Source organism: Taudactylus pleione, unplaced genomic scaffold, assembly GCF_031769625.1.
Source record: "Taudactylus pleione unplaced genomic scaffold, aTauple2 ptg000156l, whole genome shotgun sequence".
Classification (NCBI taxonomy): domain Eukaryota; kingdom Metazoa; phylum Chordata; class Amphibia; order Anura; family Myobatrachidae; genus Taudactylus; species Taudactylus pleione.
Window position 1 is genome coordinate 19,771,591 of NW_028284558.1, and position 22,801 is coordinate 19,794,391.

Below are 22,801 nucleotides of genomic sequence, written 5' to 3' on the forward strand. Positions count from 1 at the left end.
ATATTCCCTACCACATGTACACACACACGTGCACTTTATTTGTCAGAAGAAAATTTACCTACTTTTTTGGTGTGGGAAGAAGCTGGAGAAAACCCCACCACACGCACACACACAGGAGAACATACAAACTTTACACATTGGGAATTCATTACGTCAGCGCTATGAGGCAATAATGCTAACCACTATACCCCCGTGCTGCCCACTAAAAATACATATAATTGCCCATTTACAGAGATATACTCATCTTGAGATGCGACGGCCTCTGCATGTGTACCTAATTTACTAGCAGTCATCATCAGTGTGGACTTGCGCCTGCCTTATACTAGATACAAAACATATGATTCCAAGAAGACATTTTTTCTTTCATGTCCAGCTCTGCATAGCCCAGAGTTGTGTCCAGGGTCGGGCTGGGCATCTTGCACTTCTGGTAAATGCCAGAAGGGCCGATGGCATGATGGGCCGGTCCAGGCCGATTTGAATGCCTGGCCGAGTAGCTCCAACTCATACTGAGAGATGGGGCGTGCCGCAGGGCCAGTCCTCCTTGACTCGCAACACACCCCAGTGAGATTTAACCATGCCCCATGAGGAGCAGTCATGCCCCTTTATCTCGAGTGTGAGCTCTTACGGTGCACACAGAAGGGAATGCCAGGGCTGATCTAGAGCCCCAGTCTGTCCCTGGTTGTGTCTGCGTGCCATCACACAATTTGAAAGTGCTTCATTAAAGTTTAGTTCTGCCTCTTGTGATGTAAGTGTAGATGTGCTGAAATATGTATGACTCTGCATTACCGGCTCTTGCGTACTTCCATTTTTGGAGCATGTGTAGCACTAATTCACACAATACAGACTCCACAAACTATGGTACGTTCAACTCAGCATCAGGCCCAGTGGCAGAAATCCCAGAGGCAGTGGAGTCACTGGCCTCCGGGCGTCAGCTGTCAGGGGGGCATCAGGGGGCAGGGGCACACAGATAAATCCATCTATAATTATATAAGTTAAAAATGTATCTATTTGTGGGGTCCATGTAGAGCTGGATTAAGGTTGAGCACGGGGAGCACGTGTCTCCGGGCCCCCCTCTCTCAGGTTCCCACATGCCTGCTCTGTCCCATGCACATGGACCACTGCACTGTGCAGTTTCGTTAAGTGCATTTTCTAATTCTTATTGGGGCGGACCAGGCGAGAACTGGATTGGGATGGGCCAGAGAAGTGGGGCAGACTGGAGGAGAAGTGGGGTAGGCTGGAGGAGAAGTGGGGTAGGCTGGAGGAGTAGTGGGGTGGGCTGGAGGAGGAGTGATGCGGACTGTAGGAGAAGTGGGGTGGGCTGGAGGAGGAGTGATGCAAGCTGGAGAAATAGTGTTGGGGGTGCGGTGCAGGACACGCAGCCAGAACTCCTCAGCATGCATGAGAGGGTGGCCTCTGCTGCACATACCCCCTGAACAGGCTGTTACAGTGACTGGAGGTGGGAGTGGGAAGGAAGGGAGTTGCAAATGGTATTACATTCTCACCATTCCCATCATTACATATTGCACTGAGATTGTGCTACTTTAGTTTCTTACCATTTTAAAGTTCTGTCTTAACCAGTAGCGACTACTGCCCAAGCTGCCTGGTTTCATACTGGAAGTGCTTTCTTCTGCTAATTGCAGGCTGGATTGGATGTTTTCTCGCTATGGGACTGCTTGTCTGGACTGCAATTAGCAGACAGTGCTTCCAATGTAAAGCCACTTCCATGCTTCATTGGAAAGCTTACACTTCTTGCAGCAGCTGATGCAGTTCCTCACTTCAGTTTTGTTTTTATGTGAGTATTCGCAGGTAGGCATCAAAGCGCACATGCACAAACTCCTCAAGCAAAATGTAGGAGCCAAATATATTTTTTGACACATGAAAATGGAATATATAAAACAGCTTATTTTAGGTTACATTGTTGCAGAGTTATACGTGACAGAGGAACAATGTTTGATATTGATGTACAGTACTGCACTGTAATCTGAGGTTATACAAACCTGTTTTGGAGCAGTTGCTGTGAGTCTCATCACTGGAATCTTCACAATCATTGTCTCCATCACACACCCAGTGCGCTGGGATACAACGGTCACTGGAACATCGGAATTGTCTATCTGAGCATGAGACCGAACATCCCAGCTCATCGCTGCCATCACCACAGTCGTCATCTGGAAACACACAGTGCAAATAATCCACATGCTTCACAAAAAAATAAAACATTAAAGAGGCAATAAACCAAATCTATAAAATGTATTTATTTTGACTTTCTTATTATAGATCTTCAGAAATTCAGACAATAAGTCATTCTACTCAGAGGGCCTGATTCAGAGTCACACGCTATGCCGATATCCACACAAACACGTTTATTCTACTGCTTATGCGTATGAGTCACGCCACGCATGCATCTCTATTTTGTTAGTACAGAGTCGCAGCACAAATTTAGATGCACAGCAGGAGAATTGGTTGCGACGTTCCTGGACGGTGACTGAGACTGGCTAAAAAGATGCCCAGAGATATTGCGTCTTATGGGAGTTGTCGCGGGTGGGTCACTGATAGTTGTTGCATGCAAAGACCCTGAGCCGCTTACATAGGAGGCCATACTCAGGCAGAGAAACCGCACCTGCCTAATTGCTGGTGCAAGTTTGGATGGTGCGATCAATGGTGTATCCAAAGATGCACCAAGCAGTATTTCAGTGTCTACGGATGCTGATAGTGAGCGTCCCGGTCCTTGCACATTCGGACGCACGGATGTATACCGGGGAAGGGCTTTGTAGCTGCATTAGCATAAAAATGCAAATGCTACTGCGGCAAAAGAAGCAGCCACATCTTTCTCTGATCCGCAGCATATAATCTTATTTGCTTTTACAATTAGAAGCTGCTACATCACATGCCAGGATCTCCATCAAAGTAGCAGAGACTGCATGGCACGTGATGCCCTTGGATGTACCCGAACAACAGCAAAATGCTTAGGAAATAGTTTTAAAAAAATATTGTCAACAATGGAGTTGTTACCAGAAGGCTATTAAACTGTCCAGCTCATGGAAAACCGTACCTCATGCCTCAGTGATTTCATTAGTGCCTCACTCCTCAGTTATGTCATCCATTTCTGGTGAAATCATTTATTATTAGCGTTGGCACCTGAAGGGTGCCGCTGCTGAGTCAAAGTTAATAAATGAAGAATGTCTCTTAGACATCCTTCTTCCTCACTGTCATCAGAGACTGCCACAGCCTACGCTATGCGTCCCACTCCCCACAGTCTGACCCCACACCGTGACTCACTGGTGTCTCTGCTGGAGCCGGTGACTCATCCGTCCAGGCTGGCATTGGCAGTCACATGACATGAGTGATGTACCCCCCTTCCTTTGGATACAATCACAGAACTGGGAACTGCATGAGTGACTGTCTGTCCCCAGTGTGCCCCTTAAATCTATATTCATGGTGCAGACTTTTGCCAGGTAATTTTTAAGTTATTTAGCACAAAACCTATTGAGAAAAAATGTGATCACAGTTTTTTTTTTTAGTAAAGTGGTCACTGACTTATTGAGTGCTTGCAGATACAGGTCATGGTTGTCGGCTTGTCTACTGAATATTCTTGATTGGCAAATTGAGATCTAGTTGATCACTACAGCATGGTGGTTAATTTTTTCTGCTTGTGTTTTTGACCCACATAAGATCTAAGATCTGTATAAGATCCAAGTGTAATATACTGTATTTATTGCTCAGCTATGTAGTTTCCTTTATCATGTACTGTCTCATAATCTTTCACATTTTAATATCCAAATAAGCGCAACAAGGTAAATTTATTGTTGTTATAATTTATGTTGTTAATTTATCTAAATATAAATCTAACAATATTTTACAAAGTTGTGTGTGTGTGTGCGTGGCTGGGCAGAGAATATTTGGGGGGAGCAGGGGTAGCATTATGTAGCTTTGCCTAGGGCGCCTACAAACCTGGCACGGGCCCTGACTATGTAGGAGCGAATGATATTTTGTATTGTCAATTCAGGACTCAGATTAGCTGCTTATAGTGGTGTATGTGTAATGGGTGCTTGGTGCACACAGGCCACTGGGTAAAGGTTAATATGCCTCTGGCTGCCATCACGGTGCGCAGGTGAATGGCACTCTTTAAGGCAAGCAATTGGTGTGTTTAATAAACCTTTTTTAATTTCTTACTTCATACATAGCATTCTAACTTCATAATACACCACAAACAATTCTATATAAAGGATGAAAAATAACGATCGCTATATAACAGTTTGCTGGCATCATAAACATTACTATGCTTTTAGACCCATAGGTGATATCAATGAATCATGTCTTACAGTGTAAGTAAAGAGTAAGTAAGTACTTGCCTGAGTCACAGTGCCACTTATAGCTTATACATCGACCATTTCCACAAGCAAACTGCGTCTGAGGTTCACAAGTCTGCAGCTCTGTGTGAAAAAGGAGTTCAAATATTTGTCAGGAAATATGGAATATTACTTACGCAGCTTAGTCAATGCCTGGGCTCATCTTGCAAACTACAGTATTACATTTGAAAAAAGAAATAAATAAGGGTACTAAGAAAAATTATCAGGCTTAAAACTATTATTCCATATGTTGATCTAAACTTTAGAGAAAGAGTTAGCACAAAGAAAAATAAATGTAACAGTTCCTGACGTGGGTGTAAACACTTGTAAGATTTATACAAAAGAGTAGCGATACTATCTTTATTATATGGTGTGTTATATTTATTATAGGCTTTACAAAATCTATGTATTTTTCTTACCTACAGCCCCATGATACTTTCTAAAGTATGTGATATAATTGAGAGAAAGTACGTGAGACAATTGAGATTCTCAAAACTTAACAGCATTTAGTTTAAAACTGAAACCTCTCTATGTACAGTATGTGGCAGATTTGTTTTTCCACCCACACTGTTTACTCATTTTCTTTCTTCACTTAATACTGTACTTCTGTCCATGTAGTGGAGAGGTATGGGAGCGATTTACTTCATTTCAATCACAAACCCTCTATCTTGTTCCTCAGAGCTTACTCACTAATATATGTGATTTGTTTTTACTTTTTCATAGGATTGGTTTGAGTCGAAAAGGTCAAATAGCTTTAAATGCACACTCGCAGCTTAGTAGCAGGCCTCCAAGTAGATGTTTTTCTTAGATTTGGACAAATCAACCTATAAACTTGAACCATCAGGAACCTCATAGAACCTGTTGTAAAGTATATGCCCTAAACTTTTATACTCATGATTGTATTAATGATAAACTCCATCTTTTGATGTCTTAGCACAAGTCATTGGAATCATACTGTGTTATCGGACAGTGGGGTGGAGGCCATGATGAAACAATTAGCATCATTAGGGCCTTCCCATTACTGTGCAATTATGTAAATGGATCCCTCACAAAGTAGGGGGAAGGCCTGATGATGCAAATTACTTTTTCATGGCCTGCCCATTCAAAAAAAAGAGATGCAGGATCCAAAAGGGTGACCTACTCTTCTGGGAGTCCAGGGGACACACTGGAATTTGGGGGTCTCCCAATCAGTATGATTGAAGAGTGAAGCATAATAAAACTTCAAAGGGGATTTTTGTTCTTTTATTTAGACAAATAATGGGTGGTGTTTGTAAGCTGGTACTGTGTCATTTTTGCGTAGATAATATTAATACATAAATCATACTGTAAGTCATTCATGGAACCCCAAATGATTTGACAAAAATAAGTCAGCGATTATATCAGTCACACTAGCAATTATTGTATGGAAAAGATCATTAGCATTTACCATGCTTAAACAGCTTGACACTCGCCAATTGCTGTGAAACTACAAGTTACAGTATACACTCAGGGCGGCCGAGAGTTGAAAGGGGCCCGTGGTCAAATCAGAGGTCGTAACCACAGATCCTCCAGGGAAAAAAAATCAAAGATACTATGCGCACTGCAAAGGGGGACATTTGTCCTGCTCAGCAGCTGACCCAGGCCACTCCAACAAGACTGAGCCCAGTTAATCCGTACCCGCCTCACCCACGTCTCGGTGCCTATGCATGCCCTGTCTGGCTTCTCTTATCTTTGTTTCCCATTATGTCAAACATTAGCCAAATATAAAAATCAAGGTCAATGTAAAATGTAAAGAAGCCAATCAGGAAGCAGTAAGAAATGTCACATGACTATAACTTTATGAAATGAGATTATAGCCCCTATGGCATGTATTCTTCCTGATATACTGTACATCTGTGGATAAGCTCTGTGACTATTAAAAGCCCAGACTATTGTAAACTTCTGTGCCAAATGTCTTTGCTATAATTATATCTGTGTAGACTGTACTGCAGCATTTTCTGCCTGATTTATCTTTTCCCTAATTTATTCTGCTTACACATTTTACACCTTTATCAGTTACAATAATCACTACAAAACACTTCTTTTCTGAACTTCTCATTAGCACTACTAGCTATACAGATACTTTGAGAATTTGCTGTGATATCAGCTGATTTGTTGTGTTAGTTTAAAGTGCATGTTGTTGACTGGTGAAAAATACAATTATTGCCAATATCCATACAGGTGTACAGCTATTGCATAAATATACATTTTGTGACACTAACCAGTGTATTTGTTTAAACTAGAGATGTGCGTTTCGGTTCTCCAGAAGTCGGAATCCACCCGAATTTCATGAATCCGGGTAAATCCGAGTCGCAGTTCTGATCTCATGAGGAGAACCAGGTAAATCCGGGTCGCGGTTCTGATCTTTTTGCAGTTCGCAATTCGGATTTTAAATCCGAATTTCAGGTTTTGGATTGCATACATTACATGATTTGAGCTGTTTTTAAAGCTTTTTATCTATTTTTTGTTTACATTCAGATCCAAAACCAAAACACTTGAGGGTGGTTTTGCAAGGCCAAATTCAGATCCAAAACCTTGAAGGAGATACACCAAAACACGGGGGTCGGCGGCTCAGCACACATCCCTAGTTTAAACATACTGACTGGGACATCTGACTTTCCTGTATTTGTTATTATCGCACCAATACTAGAACTGAGTGACATTGTGACAGCATATCATGGCAGCATGGTCTGATCACAGTCTGGTGTGGAGCTTCTGTTTATAATATTTTTGTGTTCTGCTTTTGCTTTTTCTATTAAATGTAAGGTGTTTTGCACTGTATTGACTAGATTTTTATTGTACCATGGTAGAAATAATATCACATTGATTGGAACAGAGAAATAATTAATGACAAGCAGGTAACATGTTTCTTTATTTGCTGTCAAAATTCTTTATTTTTTGAGTAGAACCCTCCTCAGACATACTGTATGAGGGTAAACTTACTAAGCGGTGGGTTTGCTTTAATTTCGAACCTTCTGCACATTGACAGTTGGTTCTACTCCAATAGGCCAGTATTTACCAAAAATTACTTTAATCTTTGAAATAGAACCCACCGTCAATCATCAGCAGTTTCTAAACCCTTTACCCAGGGGTGTTTTAAGAGAGGAGGGTGCCTGAGCACCTCGGTCCAGGTCCCTTCCTCTCTAGCCAGCATCACAAGGGAGTAGCCTCTGTGCCACCTCACCATTTTCCCAGTGAATTTTCCACTGTTGTTACGCAACTCACCGGGAAAATGGCTGCTGCACCAACTTCATGGTGATTTATGCAGTGTTGCCGACATGAGACTCCAGAGAGTTAACTATTGAAGAATATGTGTCCAGGGTGTACTTTGTGGTCTCCCTGGAACCAGGGGACTGTGTGCACTGCACACCCTGCACCCAATGTATATTTGCCACTGCCTATGCGGCTGAAAACCTGCCACACTGACTTGCAATCCTGCACAGATCTCTAAGATCAGAGCAGGCTTGTATAGTGGCAAATATAGATAAAAACACAAATAAATAATAACCAGCACAGGGCTTTTTATGCTAGTGTGGTAGAGAAAAATAGTGTGGAAATTTGTATGTGGTGGGGTCCTCCCTATTTTTTTCATTAACCAACATTAGGCTGAAACAACCAGGGTTGGTGACACTTGTGATACTACTGCAGGGAGACACGTAGCATGGAGTCCAACTGCCATAATGTCAGCCAGCCCCAGTCTGCTCAGCCCATGGCTAGAATTCCTATGAAATTGGAGACCCCCCAAAAAAGGTGTCCCCCCACCCTAGGGACTGCAGCCAGAGGTCGGGCTGCACAGGGCCAACTCCAGGCCAATTAGCACCATGTGCGAGAAATGTTGGAGCGCCATAACCCCAGCTAGGCTTACCCTGCACTGCAGTCTGCAGGGTAGCGGATAGAACCCCTTCAGTAGATGTGCCCTGATATCATCAGCTACTGTCCAACATCATTAGTTACTATCCACGTATACATAGAGAGGGAATGTAAACCTGTGGCGAGCGAAGCGAGCCACCGTGCCCGCAGCATGGTGAGCGGACACATTTCTGCTTTTGGTGGACACTATGGGCATGAAACCGCACTTCCGCACTCACTCCACATCACTTCAAGGTACATCTACTGAAGGTAATCTATACCTTTCCCTGTCTGCAGGCACCTCTCTCAGCAGTCCAGTGACCGCACCACTACACCACCGTCCGATCCCCCATCTTATTACACACACGGTCTCAGAATCAGACAGTCTATACTAAAACTTGACTCACTCCTAGTCTTCAGACAGACTCCTCCTGGCTGGTCCCTCTCCAGCCCCCAGCAGCAGCTTAGGTCCAAGGAGCTGATTCAGACCCGCTCGCTAGGATGCGATTGCTCAAAGCTGGGAGATTTTTGCAATCTGCGCATGCGTATGCATAGCAATGCACGTGCGCAAACCAGTGCGAGAGATCGGAAAGCGTACGCTCGCTGCGCATAGACAGCCCAGCAGAGTGAGTAACAGGAGAAGCCGTTTGTGGGTGGTGACAGGGGCTGGCTGCTAGAAACGGGCGAGTGGAGGTACGAACGCAGGCGACTGTCTCAATGCTGTTTCACAGGCAGGCATAATTAAAAAGCAGAGTCATAGTACACGCCACTTGGTTGTTTTTCACACTGAAGTGATCACAATGCTTGTGGCAGGATATAGTCAACCTCAAGCACTGCGATCGCATCCGATGGTGCCCGATGTACCAATGTTTTCATGCACTTCCAGGAGATGATGTGCTCTACTGGGCGTCTTATGAATGGCTGGTGGCCGTCTGCATACACAAAGTGATCGCACGCCAAGACATAGTGGGCATGCTGATGCCTTGTCCTTCGATCGCCTGCCTTGCTGGGAATGTGCTGGATTTTCATATGCAGGGTGCGAGTGAACGCATCTAGCAAGTGGGTCTGAATGAACTCCTAAGTTAGTTTTCTGTCAGGCAGGACTAGTAGTAGTGGTCAGGCACTAGTCAGGTATGTCAGGCTGTCCGTTGCAGTACTCACCAAGTCACCGGACATCTGTCCGGTCTGTCTGACTCAGCTTTTCCTCGGTCCTGGAGTCCACCACCACAGCCCTCAGCTGCAGACTGCACCCACCGCTAGCAGACCACCACAGGCAGCTAGTTATGTCTGCTGCCACCACTGTAGCAGGCGGATTCAGAGTCTGCGCGGGTAGGGATGGCGTCTGACTTCACACGTCATCTCAGGGGTCACGTCATGTCACACCCGACCCACCCAGCGCTGCCCAATCCTAGCTGATTGGGTGTGTCTTCAAAGAAGTGGGGCGGGTAGCGGGGGCAGGCGCAGCAGGTGAATGGGGATTTTCTAGACAGAGACAGGCAGTGTCAGTCAGTTAGTTAAGGGCTAGTCAGAGAGGGAATATAGAGGCAGAAAGTCTTCACACCCACTGTGAACGTGCCTCGAGCCAGCCCTGGGTCTGCACTCTGACTAATCAGCAAGGCCCAATGCATTTGTATGAAATGTCAGCGAGTGTTGTCGCTCTGGGAGGGTGCAGCCATGTTGACACAGCAGGGGTCGCGGTATAGGTCAGCAGTGTGGGGGGCATGATCATGTCATTGTGCCCCCTCCCACAGTACAGTGCCAAGATTACCAGCATTCTATAGTGGGGGTGGAGCTACAATGGTGAGATTCAGCGTAAACTGCGTCATCGGCCGCCCTCTTCCCAAGTAGAAGCAGGCAGCTGCAGCTTGGGCATGAGAGACATGAATACTTCCGGGCAGCCAGGAGCACCACCCAAGATTTGGGAATCTCCCGTCCATTCTGGGGGAGTAGGAAAGTATTCCATGGATACCTATGGCAAAAGATAAGGACGTGTCCCATTGGATTGAGTGAGTTATATATTGGTAAAGGAGGGATGTTTAGGGGATTGTTTATTTAATAAAATACTTTGTCTGAAATATGTATGTGTCTTGTCATTATTTTAATATTTTTTTAAAGGTGGACTACAGATGTCAGTGGGATTTTGATGCCCAAGCATGCTGGCACCTGTGGTTCTCATCATTCCCTGGCAGCCTTGCTGGGACCTCTGCACCTGAAGCCCCAGGGTTGCAAAGAAAAGTGCTTTGTGTCTCTTTGCTATTGTGTCACCAGTCCAGTATCAGCCTAGTGCTGGTTAGTGAAAGACAAAATATTGTCACTACCAATCTAGGCTAAATAGACCAGGACTGGTTATGAAATTGCTAAGAATCCCCAGGTATTTTATTTCTAATTATTTTTACATTTTATACATAACAGCCTGCACAGATTGTATTGATCTGTCCGGTGCTCTCTTCAAACTCATCTGCCAGAGGCAGGTCATTTATGTGGGCGGGATTGCAGTGTTTTTTCTTCAGTTTTTAAGCCCAATGCTTAGTAAATTTGTTGTTTCTATACTTAGAAAGGAAAAAAATAAGAACAGTCATCCAATGGTCTATTCTAAAGAATTGTTTCTCTGCAGTATTGTGGTGGGTGTGAACTTAGTAAATCTGTGGGTAAATCTCTGCAAAATCGCCAAGACTTGAAACCTGCCTCTTCGAAATTTACCCCCTGTACTGAATAGACACCATTAAGAAATTCCAGGTAGCTGAATAGAGCACCAACAGTTGGGGGGCAAAAACTTCCAATGCTGTGTTTGTGGTTAGCAGTAGGGGCTTTTGGTTTCTGCTGTGATCCAAGACACAGCGTGGAACCTGCTCAGACGGGAATGTTGCACCCTTACTTTCTGAGCCATAAGTGCTGAGAAAATATATGCAATTGGTCTGTAAAACAATGCTTATTTCTTGTATAAGTAGCAATATGAAATAGAGATTCAAATTTTCCTTGATTTTGTTTCTCAAATTTAAATAAACTTCATGTATTTTGTAGGAATAACAATATATAGACAAGGACTAAACTACTTAAAGCAAAAATTAATTTGTTGAGGACTTATTGTGAGAAGTCTAGCTTCCCCCAATACCACCGTCAGTTTTAAATATCCTTTGTTTGCCCCTTGTCAGCAGTGGAGCCTAGACAGCGTTCTACATAAGATACTATACCAGTGTTGCTAGAATGCAGCCTTGCTGACTTCCTGGAGGAAGAATTGTTATTTTACAAAATTCATGTGTGTGAAGTGATGGGAAATGGATATTAGGGAAGGGGGGAGCATAGGCTGAAGATTTGCCTAACAACTCCTTCCAACCTTTCACTGTTCATGCTTAGGAGTCAAATTATAATTTGAAAACTGCAAATGGGCAGTACAAAATCCCATGTGGTGACAACACATCTCAGTTTGCTCTGCTGCATCCAGTTTTCTTCATCGAACTCTGCATAACGCGATATGGCACTATTTGTAAAGCCCATTGGCAAGTGTTGAATGGAGCGAGGGCATACTTTTCTAGCTGCACACTTTTGTGGACCTGCGCAACATGGAGCTTTCAGTGACTCTTAGATTGAAATAAACGCCTAGAATGGGTGCATTTAGGCATTTCTATTGCAGAAAAATGTTATAAAAAACTTGGTTAAGCAAACAAATAATTCAAAGGTATAAAAAATACGGTATAATTTGTGAATCTTGCTTCCAAATTCGTGCGTGTTGATGTAAACAGGATCTATTTGGTTTCACATTATTCCTGCTGAATCCCATAGCAACTAATTAGTGATAAACTTAAAAAAGACTGGCATAGTCAGTCAGACTAATGAAAGATAACAATCATACCTGCCCAGTGAGTATGGCACTTTCTTTCTTATAATTTTTATTTTCTTTTGTTGGGGAGAGTTCAAAGTGAACCCAACCTTATATAGTAGCAGTGATATTATCTTCTGTCCCCACCTCATGACCTTATACCATTAGTTGTGTTAAGCATGTCTTTATTGTTTTATGGTTGATGTCCCAGCATACAACAATATTGTTCTGTGCATCAAACAAACCTGTGTGTTTTCTCCTTTCAACCGTACCAGTAATTCCTGCTGTCCTGCCTGACATTCCCTGACATTATACCGACATTTTAAATCTTTAATCTAAAATTCCCTCAAGGTATTTTCTATCCCGTGAACAGCTTCTTGTGTCTTAATAATTTAAGTAATACTTTGCTTGAGAGGTTATTTTTTCCTATTCTGTTGGGAATAGCAGAATACTTGTCTTTGCTAAATATTTGCCATTTATTTGTCCAGTTCTGCATTTTGTTAAAGTGCTCCTGTAATCTTGCTCAGTATTTACCTCACATCATAACAGGAAGTAATACTATAGGATTGCAGTACATTCTACCACTTTTTAGAATATTTTATGTGCATCCTCAACTTAATACTTAATTTTCCAAGAGCCAGTGATATAACTCAGTAACTCTGAATTTATTGTTTTCTGTTCCATAACTGCAAAGTATTCTGTCTGTCTAACACACACTGGATTTAGGGAACCTGTGGCTCTCCAGTGGTCATGGAACCACACATCCAGGATGGGATTAGTAGAGGATCCAGAGTGGGAGATAGGGGAGTGCAATTGTGCACTGTCATGCACTTTGGTGAATAACTTATACAACATATCAACCAATGTGCTACTGCAACTACTCGCTGCATGTATATACCCGCAAAACACAATCAGAGCAGCTGGACAAGATCTTCTGCCTGCCTCCTGTTTTTCAGACACTTCTACATAGTGTGTGGCCACAGTGCGCCTGCCTCTGCAAGGAGAGGACAATCGGGATTGGATCCACCATTGGATGGGATATGTGTGGCTATTGCTACTTAAGAGCTACAGTTTGTAGATACTAATGAGCCAAAACATTATAACCACATATCTAATATGTTGTTGCCTGCCATAAAATGAGATCTGGTGTATCTTGGAGGCCAGGGCAACACCTTGAACTCATCTTGTTCCTCAAACATTTCTCTGCATTGTGGCAGGGCTCTTTATCTTGCTGAAAGTAGCCATGTTCATCAGCAAATACCATTGCTATGAAATTATGTACCTGTTACCCAACAGCTGCTCTTGTGCTCATTGTAGGTACTTTCAAGAGTAGACAGAGGTAAAAATGGACCCTTCGATTTGTCTGTGGCTAGGCTGCCCAATATGCACCAGGGTTCAATGCACTGTGTATCATGACACATTATTCCCATCACCTATATTAACATTTTCTGAGATTTTGTAACAGTAGCCCTGGGATATCCTTCATGAATCAATGAGTCTTGGCCGCCCAACACTCTGTCGGTAGTACATGGTTTTACCCCCCCCCCACAAGGCTTCCCCCATCGGGATTTAGACTGGCGGCATCGCGGCCACCAGTCTCAAAACTATGGGCTTGATTCAGAGCTGGATGCTCTGAACAGAGCACTCGCTCTGAATCAGGGCCCTCCTACCTAAACTTGGAGCGGCCTCCTGGCTTCTCGCATAGCTGTGGGTGACCACCCACAGCATATGCGAACGCTTGCGACGAGACCCTGCGGTAGGGTCTCGGTGACTGCAAGCCCTGGAGTGATTTTGGCTCTATCAGAGCCAAAATCACTCCCACTGACATCACTAGTGATGTCAGTGGGGCCAGACCCAGACGGTAGGCGTTCCCACTCACCATCGACAGCACGCCCCCTTTGGTGCGAGATCCGGAGTGACGGCTTCCCCGTCGCTAGCCGGGTCTCGCACATGCGCACGACGGAGCAGCCTCCATTGTGCGTATGTGCACTAGGGCACCATCAACCTGCTTGCGAGCGCTCAGCACTCGCAAGCGGGTCTGAATCTGGCCCAACATCCCATTTAGAAGTGAAGATGTTGCCCATAGCAACTAATCAGATTCTACATAGCATTTATCCAGCACCTTCTAGAAGATAATAGCAAGATTCTGATTGGCTGCTATGGGCAACATCTCCACTTAAAAACTAGCACTTTAGTGAATATACCCCTTTACTTAAGAATTATTAAGAATACGAAAAAATAGAAGTTGCAAAGATAAACTTCCTGTCATTGCATGCCACATTGGAATGCAGGGTGCCTTGAATCATGTTGATAAGTTTTAAGTAACTCCCTTCATAGTAGCCAAAGACTACTAAAATAGAGAAAACTTGTTGAACAAGGGGCAAACTCTTAGGAAATAATCTAACACAGTGGTTTAACACGTGAATGGAATGGAAATGTCACTATCAATTCTGTGATAAAACTCCAGACCATCAGGGTGAGGAAGAGTAAGAGGGGATGCCAAGGAGCCATTGAGAAACTCTGAGGGAGTGTTTCCAGGCATATGCAAAGTCATTATATGGCTGTAAGGGAGGTGTTTTTCTTTCAGCTGGAGGCAGGGCTTGATTTAAGGTTCTGTCTGCCCTAGGCTAATGCATTATATGCCCCCTTCGCCATTCCTTCACCACAAGCACAGATGTCTAAGTGAAAGTTTCCATGCCATGCATCATGCAAGTGTCATGGCTATCATTTTAGACAGTGCTCACCATACAATACAGGCTGCATCGATGTAACAGCCATACAAAACACTGAGCCTTAAAATACAGAGCGCATAATACAGACCACTCAGACTGAAGGAGCTCAGCGCACTTATTTAGTGACCTGTGGTGGGGACAGGGTGGCAATTGCCCATACCACTCGCCCCTGCTATACTACAGAGGAGGTACCTTGGCCAGCATCTCTATCTGACTCCATGCACAGCAATAGAGGGGAAGCGGCGGAGTGTGGTCGAGGTTGCTGGGGAGACAGATCAGCCAAAACTTGTTTATTACCCAAATGTCCATTGGTACAGTTATAAAATCAGAATACTAATTTATTTTAGCTTAACTGATATAAAAAGTATAACATGTTTATAATAGGAGGTACAAAAGGCTCCTCAATGGACTGTATTATATAAATAATTATTAGTAGCAAATGTAAATATAAAATACAATCTATACAAAAGTATTTTGTCTAACATCCCTAATCACATAAAAAAATATAATGTAATTTATCCATGGTTACTATACAAGTGACTATACAAGTGACTGTACAAGTGCTCACAGAACATAGGTACGAGGTTTTCGTATATTATAACTATGCCATAGAGAGTGTAAATTATATTATATAAATCAGGATAATCCCAAATTTTAGACCCCAAAAGAGATGTTGCCTATTCTAAACTGTGGACATGGTTGGGGAGACCTCAGCATTGCTTGGACTAATTAAAGTTATTGTATTCTATTTTATGCTGTACACTGAAATTAATTTTTTTAGGATAGGAAGTATACATCTTTGTTAGACCAGATCATTTATTTTATTGCTGGCAGTGAAAATACCTCTCCCATATGTTTTCAGTTTCACCAATCTTCAATTCTGGTTGAAAAAATAGTTTAAAAAAAGAAAATTTCTTTAAATTTTATCCCAAATAATACCCAATTTTTTTTTCACATTTTTTTCAGCACAGACTTTCTAAGATTATTTAACAGCCAGAAATCATAGAAATTTGTTGAAAAGATGAAACTTTTACCTTCTCAGTGCCTTCTATCACACACTGGGGATATGGAATTTCAAAATAAACAAGAAATTTCAAAATAATAAGAGTTTAAAGAAAAAATGGAGAACAATTAGACATGTGAAATTATTATCTCTGCACAAAAACTTGAACAATGAAAAATTTAAAAATAGGTAGGAAAACACATAACCAAACAAAGCTTCTAAAATATGTCTGTTTACTAATAACGCTTTCATACAGAATGTGTAATGCCGGGTGGGTTTGCCGGTTCAAGACTTACCCCCTTTCACACAGAAATCAAAATTACCGGGTAAAGCACTTTTAACTGGCAATTTGCAGATCAACACAGGTCTTTTTTCTGTGTGAAAGGGTCAATCTGGGTTGAAATTGCCTGGTCTCCAACCGAGACCCGTCAATTTCACCCTGGGTTGACCCTTTCACACAGAAAAAACCCTGTGTTGATCTGCAAATTACCAGGTAATACCCCTTTTCCAACTAAATTCCGGGTCTGACCCGGAGTTGGAACAAAGTTCCTATCCGGATCAGACCCGGAATTGTGCTGGCGCCGACTCGGGATATTCCCGAGTCAGCGCCGCTCACACTGCAGTCGGGTATGCATAGACCCGGTTTTTGCAGAGTGAAAGTGGTCGCTTGGAGATGACGTCATCTCCAAGCACCACTGAAGCCGGACCAATCGGCCGGCTAGCAGCGCACTCCAGGTCATCGTGACCTGGAGTGCGCTGTTCTCACAGCAGGGTTTCACGGGCTACGCCTGTGTTAAACCCTGCTAGTTACCTGGGTTGGATTGCCGGGTCACTCGACCCGGTGATCCAACTCTCTCCCCTTTTACACCAGGGAGCTGCCCGGATTAACCCTTCAAAAACCCAGGTTTTAGCTCCGGTGTAAAAGGGGTATAAAAGTGCTTTACCCGGTAATTTTGTCTTCTGTGTGAAAGAGAGGTAACAGAAATATTTTCGTATTGTATTTGTGGTTATGTTGCATTGTAATTACTTTGGAAGGAGATATTTTTTTAACTTTCCTCAAAGAAACAGTTCCATAACCTTTAACAGAGAAGTATGGTGTCCATAACACTCCATGATTAAGTGCTTAGTGCTGCTAATTAACACTAATTCATGTGGGTTGTATCTTAATTGTACTCAATGATGCTAACAATGTTTTTGTATTGAAATTAAAATATGCGTCCCATTAATGATTAAATATTGTTGATACGTGTTAATTAGGTGCGTACTAGAGTGCAAATTGGGCAACACAACATGATTAAATGCTTAAAAATGTGGAGTTTGATTATTTATATATGTATATAAATAATTCTGTACCAAATGACTATATACAGTAGATATCAGGATGACTTTTGTAATAAGGGGAGAATTTTTTATTTTGATGTATGTAAAATATCATTCTAAATATTAAAGAACGCCTGTGGAAATCAGTCACAGTAGAGGTCGCCATATGGTGGGCTAACCCAAAGACATGTGACAGTGGTTATGTTTCCATTTACTGTAAGAATTTTTACTATTATTTTGAAAATACTTTTAATTGACTATTGCTTTAAATTAATTATGACAAAAAAATGTAAGTACTGAAATAAGATTATTACTACTACTAATAATAATAACAACAGTAATATTATTTAAAAAAAAAGCTTTAAAGAAATCAAGTTTGGACAGAATGGCACTCATTTAAAAGACATTTTGGCGAAATGCCTGCTATTTTTTAATGATGACTTACACAAGGTCAGCAAGTTTAGGCAAATCTACCTGCATAATTAAGCATCTGTTTCACAGTTTATAGAGGGCACATTGGGTGTCTGAAATGATGCTTGCTTTTTTGTCATGTTTTGTTTAGCTGCAGTAAAAAAAACTTGCTGATTAGACACAAGTGCATTATTTATTATATGAGAATTGATGAGACAAAACTTTTCTGAAAATTACAAATCACGTACAGCACTCCCTCATTAGCAACTTTCTCATAACAGATAACACAAGAGCAGTCAGCTTTTTTTTTAAAACATTAACTGTTAATATTACTTTGTTTCAACACAACTATTCAAAAAGCACATTCAAACTTATTTTTTTTAAGGATATAATTTTTTTGTATTGTTTTCAATTATTTTCTGTAGATATTATAACAAATAACACAGGTCTGCGATGAAAAAGCTTTTTAACGAATTTATCTGATACTTATAAATTTTTGGCTTCTGAACACGAAAATGACTCCCGATTTTGCATATCACATCATGTTTTTCTGCAAAACGTTTATTTATGAATATTCTTTAAAGTAATAAATGTATTCTGACTTAATTTATTATGAATTCAGTCAGTAGTATAGAACATTGCAATTCAGTTCTCGTCATAAAACTTCCCCCCGCCCAGTGCCAGATTAAGGTCCACATGTGGTCCTGGAGCTGAAATTTACAAAGGGCCTAAACCCCATACTGTCTAAAGGAACATTGCACACACACAACAACTACAACTACAAGGTGAGCTGGCGAAGGTGGAACCAAATACAGCAGATGCAACACAGTTTTGCCCTGTGCCAGCTCATTTTAACCCCTGCCTACCACCACATACACACACACACAGTACACACTACACACACACAGTACATATACAGTACACACCACTCATACAGTACAAGTGATTTTTAGGCAATGTCAAGGATCCATACTACAAAGAAATTGTCAGGGAACTGCTTAGTAGTTACAGAAACCTTGGCTGCAATATTGAGAATTTCCCGAATAATCTCGGAAACTACAGTGAAGAACAGGGTGAATGGTTCCACCAAGACGTTAAAGATGTAGAAAGAAGATACCAGGGGTTGTTGGGATGTCAGCATGATGGCTGACTACTGCTGGATGATACACAGAGACGACGCAGAAAAAGCTTATAAACTAAAAGCGACAAAATGAAGTTTGAAGACCAAAAAAACAAGATAACGATTTTTTCCAATAATTATGTTTTTTTTTGTTGTTTGATTTTATTGTTATTTTATTATGTAATTAAGATAAAAAACACAGTGATATCATCTACACTTCTTCGTATTTCACAATAAATATGTCAAATACAATTAAACTTCTAGTTTTTCTTTAAAAACTTCGTAACCCCCTTATAGGTAAATGTGATGTGGTCATTTTTTTTAATATACTATTTCTTGATGTACACAGGAGTATAATTAAGGATATAAAAGTATTATTAAAAAAGCTTTCAATACCTTATATTTTGCAGACCTGTGTAATTTATGTACTTTTTTAACCACATTGAAAATAATCTCTTTAGGCAAACTACATGATTACTTGTTAAAGTCTACAATCAAAATGATTTTTGGCAGTAATCCTGACTTACTAGACTCACTTTATGAAACACTCTTATATTACTGTAGTTTTGTTTTTCCTCCCTAAGTGATATCAAAGTGTTAGACACCAGGAGTGGCCAAAACGTGGATCACGATTGGCGGGTCGACCACAGCCACTACGCCGATAGGTCGCAGTGATGTCCGGCAGTAGCCAGCAGCAGCCAATAAGAGTCAGGCTAATTCTTATTGGCTTGCTGTGCTAAAGCCATGGCTGGCTGAAGTTGCAGATGTCTCTCATTGGCTGAGGCTGACCTGCACCCAGCCATTTTGGTTTCAACAGTTGTGATCCTCTCCACCAACACCGGTAGCTCCACATTGCATTCAGGAAACAGAACTGCCCACAGCATGCATGCTGATAGACAGCATCTCTGCATCTATAACTATAGCCATGCTGAGACACACTGCCTCTGACCTACACAATGCAAGGCTCCCGGGAGCACGATCTGAATAATCAAAAGGCAGCATACTGTGTGGACTAAGAGTGGGGTGAGAGAGCTATCAACTCACTGATCAATTCAATACTACCTGTGTGAATAACACCTTGTTGCATGCAGCAATTGCTAACAAACAGTTTACTGCTGATTTCTATTTGCAGCATCATACTGTGAACAGTGGTTTACTGATTACAGTACTAACCTGACATGTTTTGTTAGTTTATGTTACATTGGCTCAGAGACCTAATAAGCATACCTCCCAACCTTCCTGATCGTGACAGAACAATCCCCATGGCACTTGCAATGAGTTCACACCCCCTTTTCTGGGTGCATGCAAATGTTCCTGCTTGGTAGATTGCAAAGATTTTCAGCCTTTAGAGTAGATCAACAAGTCCAAAAGTCTGTCCATCTCTACATTATACTTTCTGTCACAACCCGGATCTGTTTTCCCTGTCATCGGGTACCTTACCGATTCTGCCAGCATTCTTTGTCACGTCTTAGACACGCAGGCTTCAGTATTTCCCGGCCTGCTAGGCCACAGACAACATCAGAGCCTGCTCTAGAGTATTGCAATGACAAGTCCTGATCACCTGACTGTAATAGCCAATCGAGTGACAGTCTGTGCCTTCCCGTCACACCTGACTCAGCCTATCCCAGGTAACCCAGAGGTATATCTCCCAGCTGCTGGCTCTACCAAATTGCCAGTACAATGTCTAAACTCAGTCTCTACTGAGTAAGCTATGCTGTGCTCCTATTGCATTCCTGGACTTCCGTTGGTGCAGTTTTGTTCCTGTTTGCTGCATGGATTCCTGCAAGTGTTCTACATCTGTGGCAGCTTTTCCACTGGCTGCACAGGTATTCTCAGCCTGTTCCAGTTACTTGAACCAGTACCATGCCTGTGTATATACCAACCATGCTGCACAGTGAGTTTCTGCTCCATTGGTGCCGTTCCTGGTATCACTATCCACTACCCATTCTGGTGTTCGGTGTGCATCAAGTCCTACTGCCATCTGAGTGCTCCTGGATGCTGGACTACAGCGACAACCCAGTTTAATATGTTGCCAAGATCTACAGCCATGGCCAAAAGTTTTGAGAATTACACAAGTATTGGTTTTCACAAAGTTTGATGCTTCAGTGTATATAGACATTTTTGTCAGATGTTACTATGGATACTGAAGTAAAATTACAAGCATTTCATAAGTGTCAAGTAATCCTTTTTTTTTAAAGACCTCTGCAATTCACTCTGGCATGCTGTCAATCAACTTCTGGGCCACATACTGACTTATGGCCACCCATTCTTGCTTGGAGTTTGTCAGAATTTGTTGGCTTTTGTTTGTCCACCTGCCTCTTGAGGATTGACCACAAGTTCTCAAAGGGATTAAGGTTTGGGGAGTTTCCTGGCCATGGACCCAAAATTTTGATGTTTTGTTCCCCAAGTCACTTAGTTATCCCTTTTGCCTTATGGCAAGGTGGTCTATCATGCTGGAAAAAGCATTGTTTGTCACCAAACTGTTCTTGGATGGTTGGGAAAAATTGTTCTTGGAGGATATTTTGGTACCATTCTTTATTCATGGCTGTGTTCTTAGGCAAAATTGTGAGTGAACCCACTTATTTGACTGAGAAACAACCCCACACATGAATGGTCTCAAGATGCTTTATTGTTGGCATGACACAGAACTGATGGTAGCGCTCACCTTTCCTGCTCCAGCCAAGCGTTTTTCCAGATGCCCCAAAACAATCTGAAAGGGGATTCATCAGAGAAAATAACTTTACCCCAGTCCTCAGCAGTCCAATCCCTGTAGCTTTTGCAGATATCAATCTGTCCCTGATTTTTTCCTGGAGAGAAATAGCTTCTTTGCTGCCCTTCTTGACACCAGGCCATCCTAAAAAAGTCTTCATCCTTTGTCATGCCAACAGTAAAGCATCCTGAGACCATTCATGTGTGGGGTTGCTTCTCAGCCAAGGGAGAGGGATCACTCAATTTTGCCATGAATAAAGAATGGTACCAAAACAGGAATCGGTAAGACATACCACTAGACCTAAGCCCGGCGGATGAAATACCAACGCTGGATGTCCGGCAGTTGAAGATCCCAATGGCGCCAGGTAAGTACCCTAACCCCCCCCCTCTTCCCCCTAACTCTCCCTTAGGGATGCCTAACCCTAACCTCCCCCCTAGTGCCTAACCCTAACCTTCCCCCAGGGGTGCCTAAACCTAACCCCCCTCCCTAAACCTAACCTCTCCAGGGGGTGCCTAACCTCACCCTGGGGGTCCCTGACCCTAACCCCCCTCCCCCCAGACTAATCCTAACTCTCCTGGGGGGTGCCTAACCCTAAGTCCCCCCCTTTAAATCTAACCCCCCCATGACTAACAGGTCCCGATGCCCAGCTTACCTATGTTTGGTATGCTGGGCGTCGGGATTTCGGCATGGGGCTGATGATAGGCATTGATATTTAGACACAGTCACAGTCGAGAAGTCGAAATGCCAACCGCCGGCTTCCTGACTACATACCACCAAAACATCCTGAAAAGAGCAACTTCTCCCAACCATCCAAGAACAGTTTGGTGACATAAGGCAAAAATTATAAGTAAGTGGCTCGGGCAACAAAACATCGATATTTTCAGTTCATGGGCAGGAAAAACACCCAAATTCTGACAAACTCCAAACATTGATTAGGCAAGAATGGGTGGCCATCAGTCAGTATGTGGCCCAGAAGTTGATTGACAGCATGCCAGAGCGAATTGCAGAGGTCTTGAAAAAAAAGGATCAACACTGCAAATATTGACTCTTTGCATAAACTTAATGTAAATGTCATTAAAAGCCTTTGACACTAATGCAATGCTTGTAATTTTACTTCAGTATACCATAGTAACATCTGACAAAAAGGTCTAACAACACTGAAGCAACAAACTTTGTGAAAACCAATATTTGTGCCATTCTCAAAACCTTTGGCCATGGCTGTACCACTCCAGCATTCTGGTTTACAGATACAAGTAAGAAGAGTGTTATTATATATTATCTACAGTAACAACCCAGTACCAGCTTGGTCAATCTACTGCTACTCTCTTCTCTGCTACACATACCAACCTGTCTCCAACACTGAAGTCCGTGGTGATCTAGTGGGTACGATCCGCCACCTCTCCGCCAAGACCCGGGTTCGTTTCCTGGTAAAGGAAGTGTTCTCTACCTCATGTCAGGAGGTCTCCTTAGGCCTG

General features: G+C 42.4%; 1 protein-coding gene across 1 annotated transcript in view; it reads right to left on the bottom strand.

The window, feature by feature from the left end:
- Positions 1–22,801, bottom strand: part of LRP1B (LDL receptor related protein 1B) — a 1,691,377-nt gene that overhangs the window by 703,208 nt on the left and 965,368 nt on the right. The window contains exons 19-20 of the mRNA XM_088474914.1: positions 4,350–4,430; positions 1,998–2,165 (exon numbers count right to left, since the gene is read on the bottom strand). Coding sequence (XP_088331040.1) covers positions 1,998–2,165; positions 4,350–4,430 — 249 coding nt within the window. The remainder of the gene's footprint in view (positions 1–1,997; positions 2,166–4,349; positions 4,431–22,801) is intronic.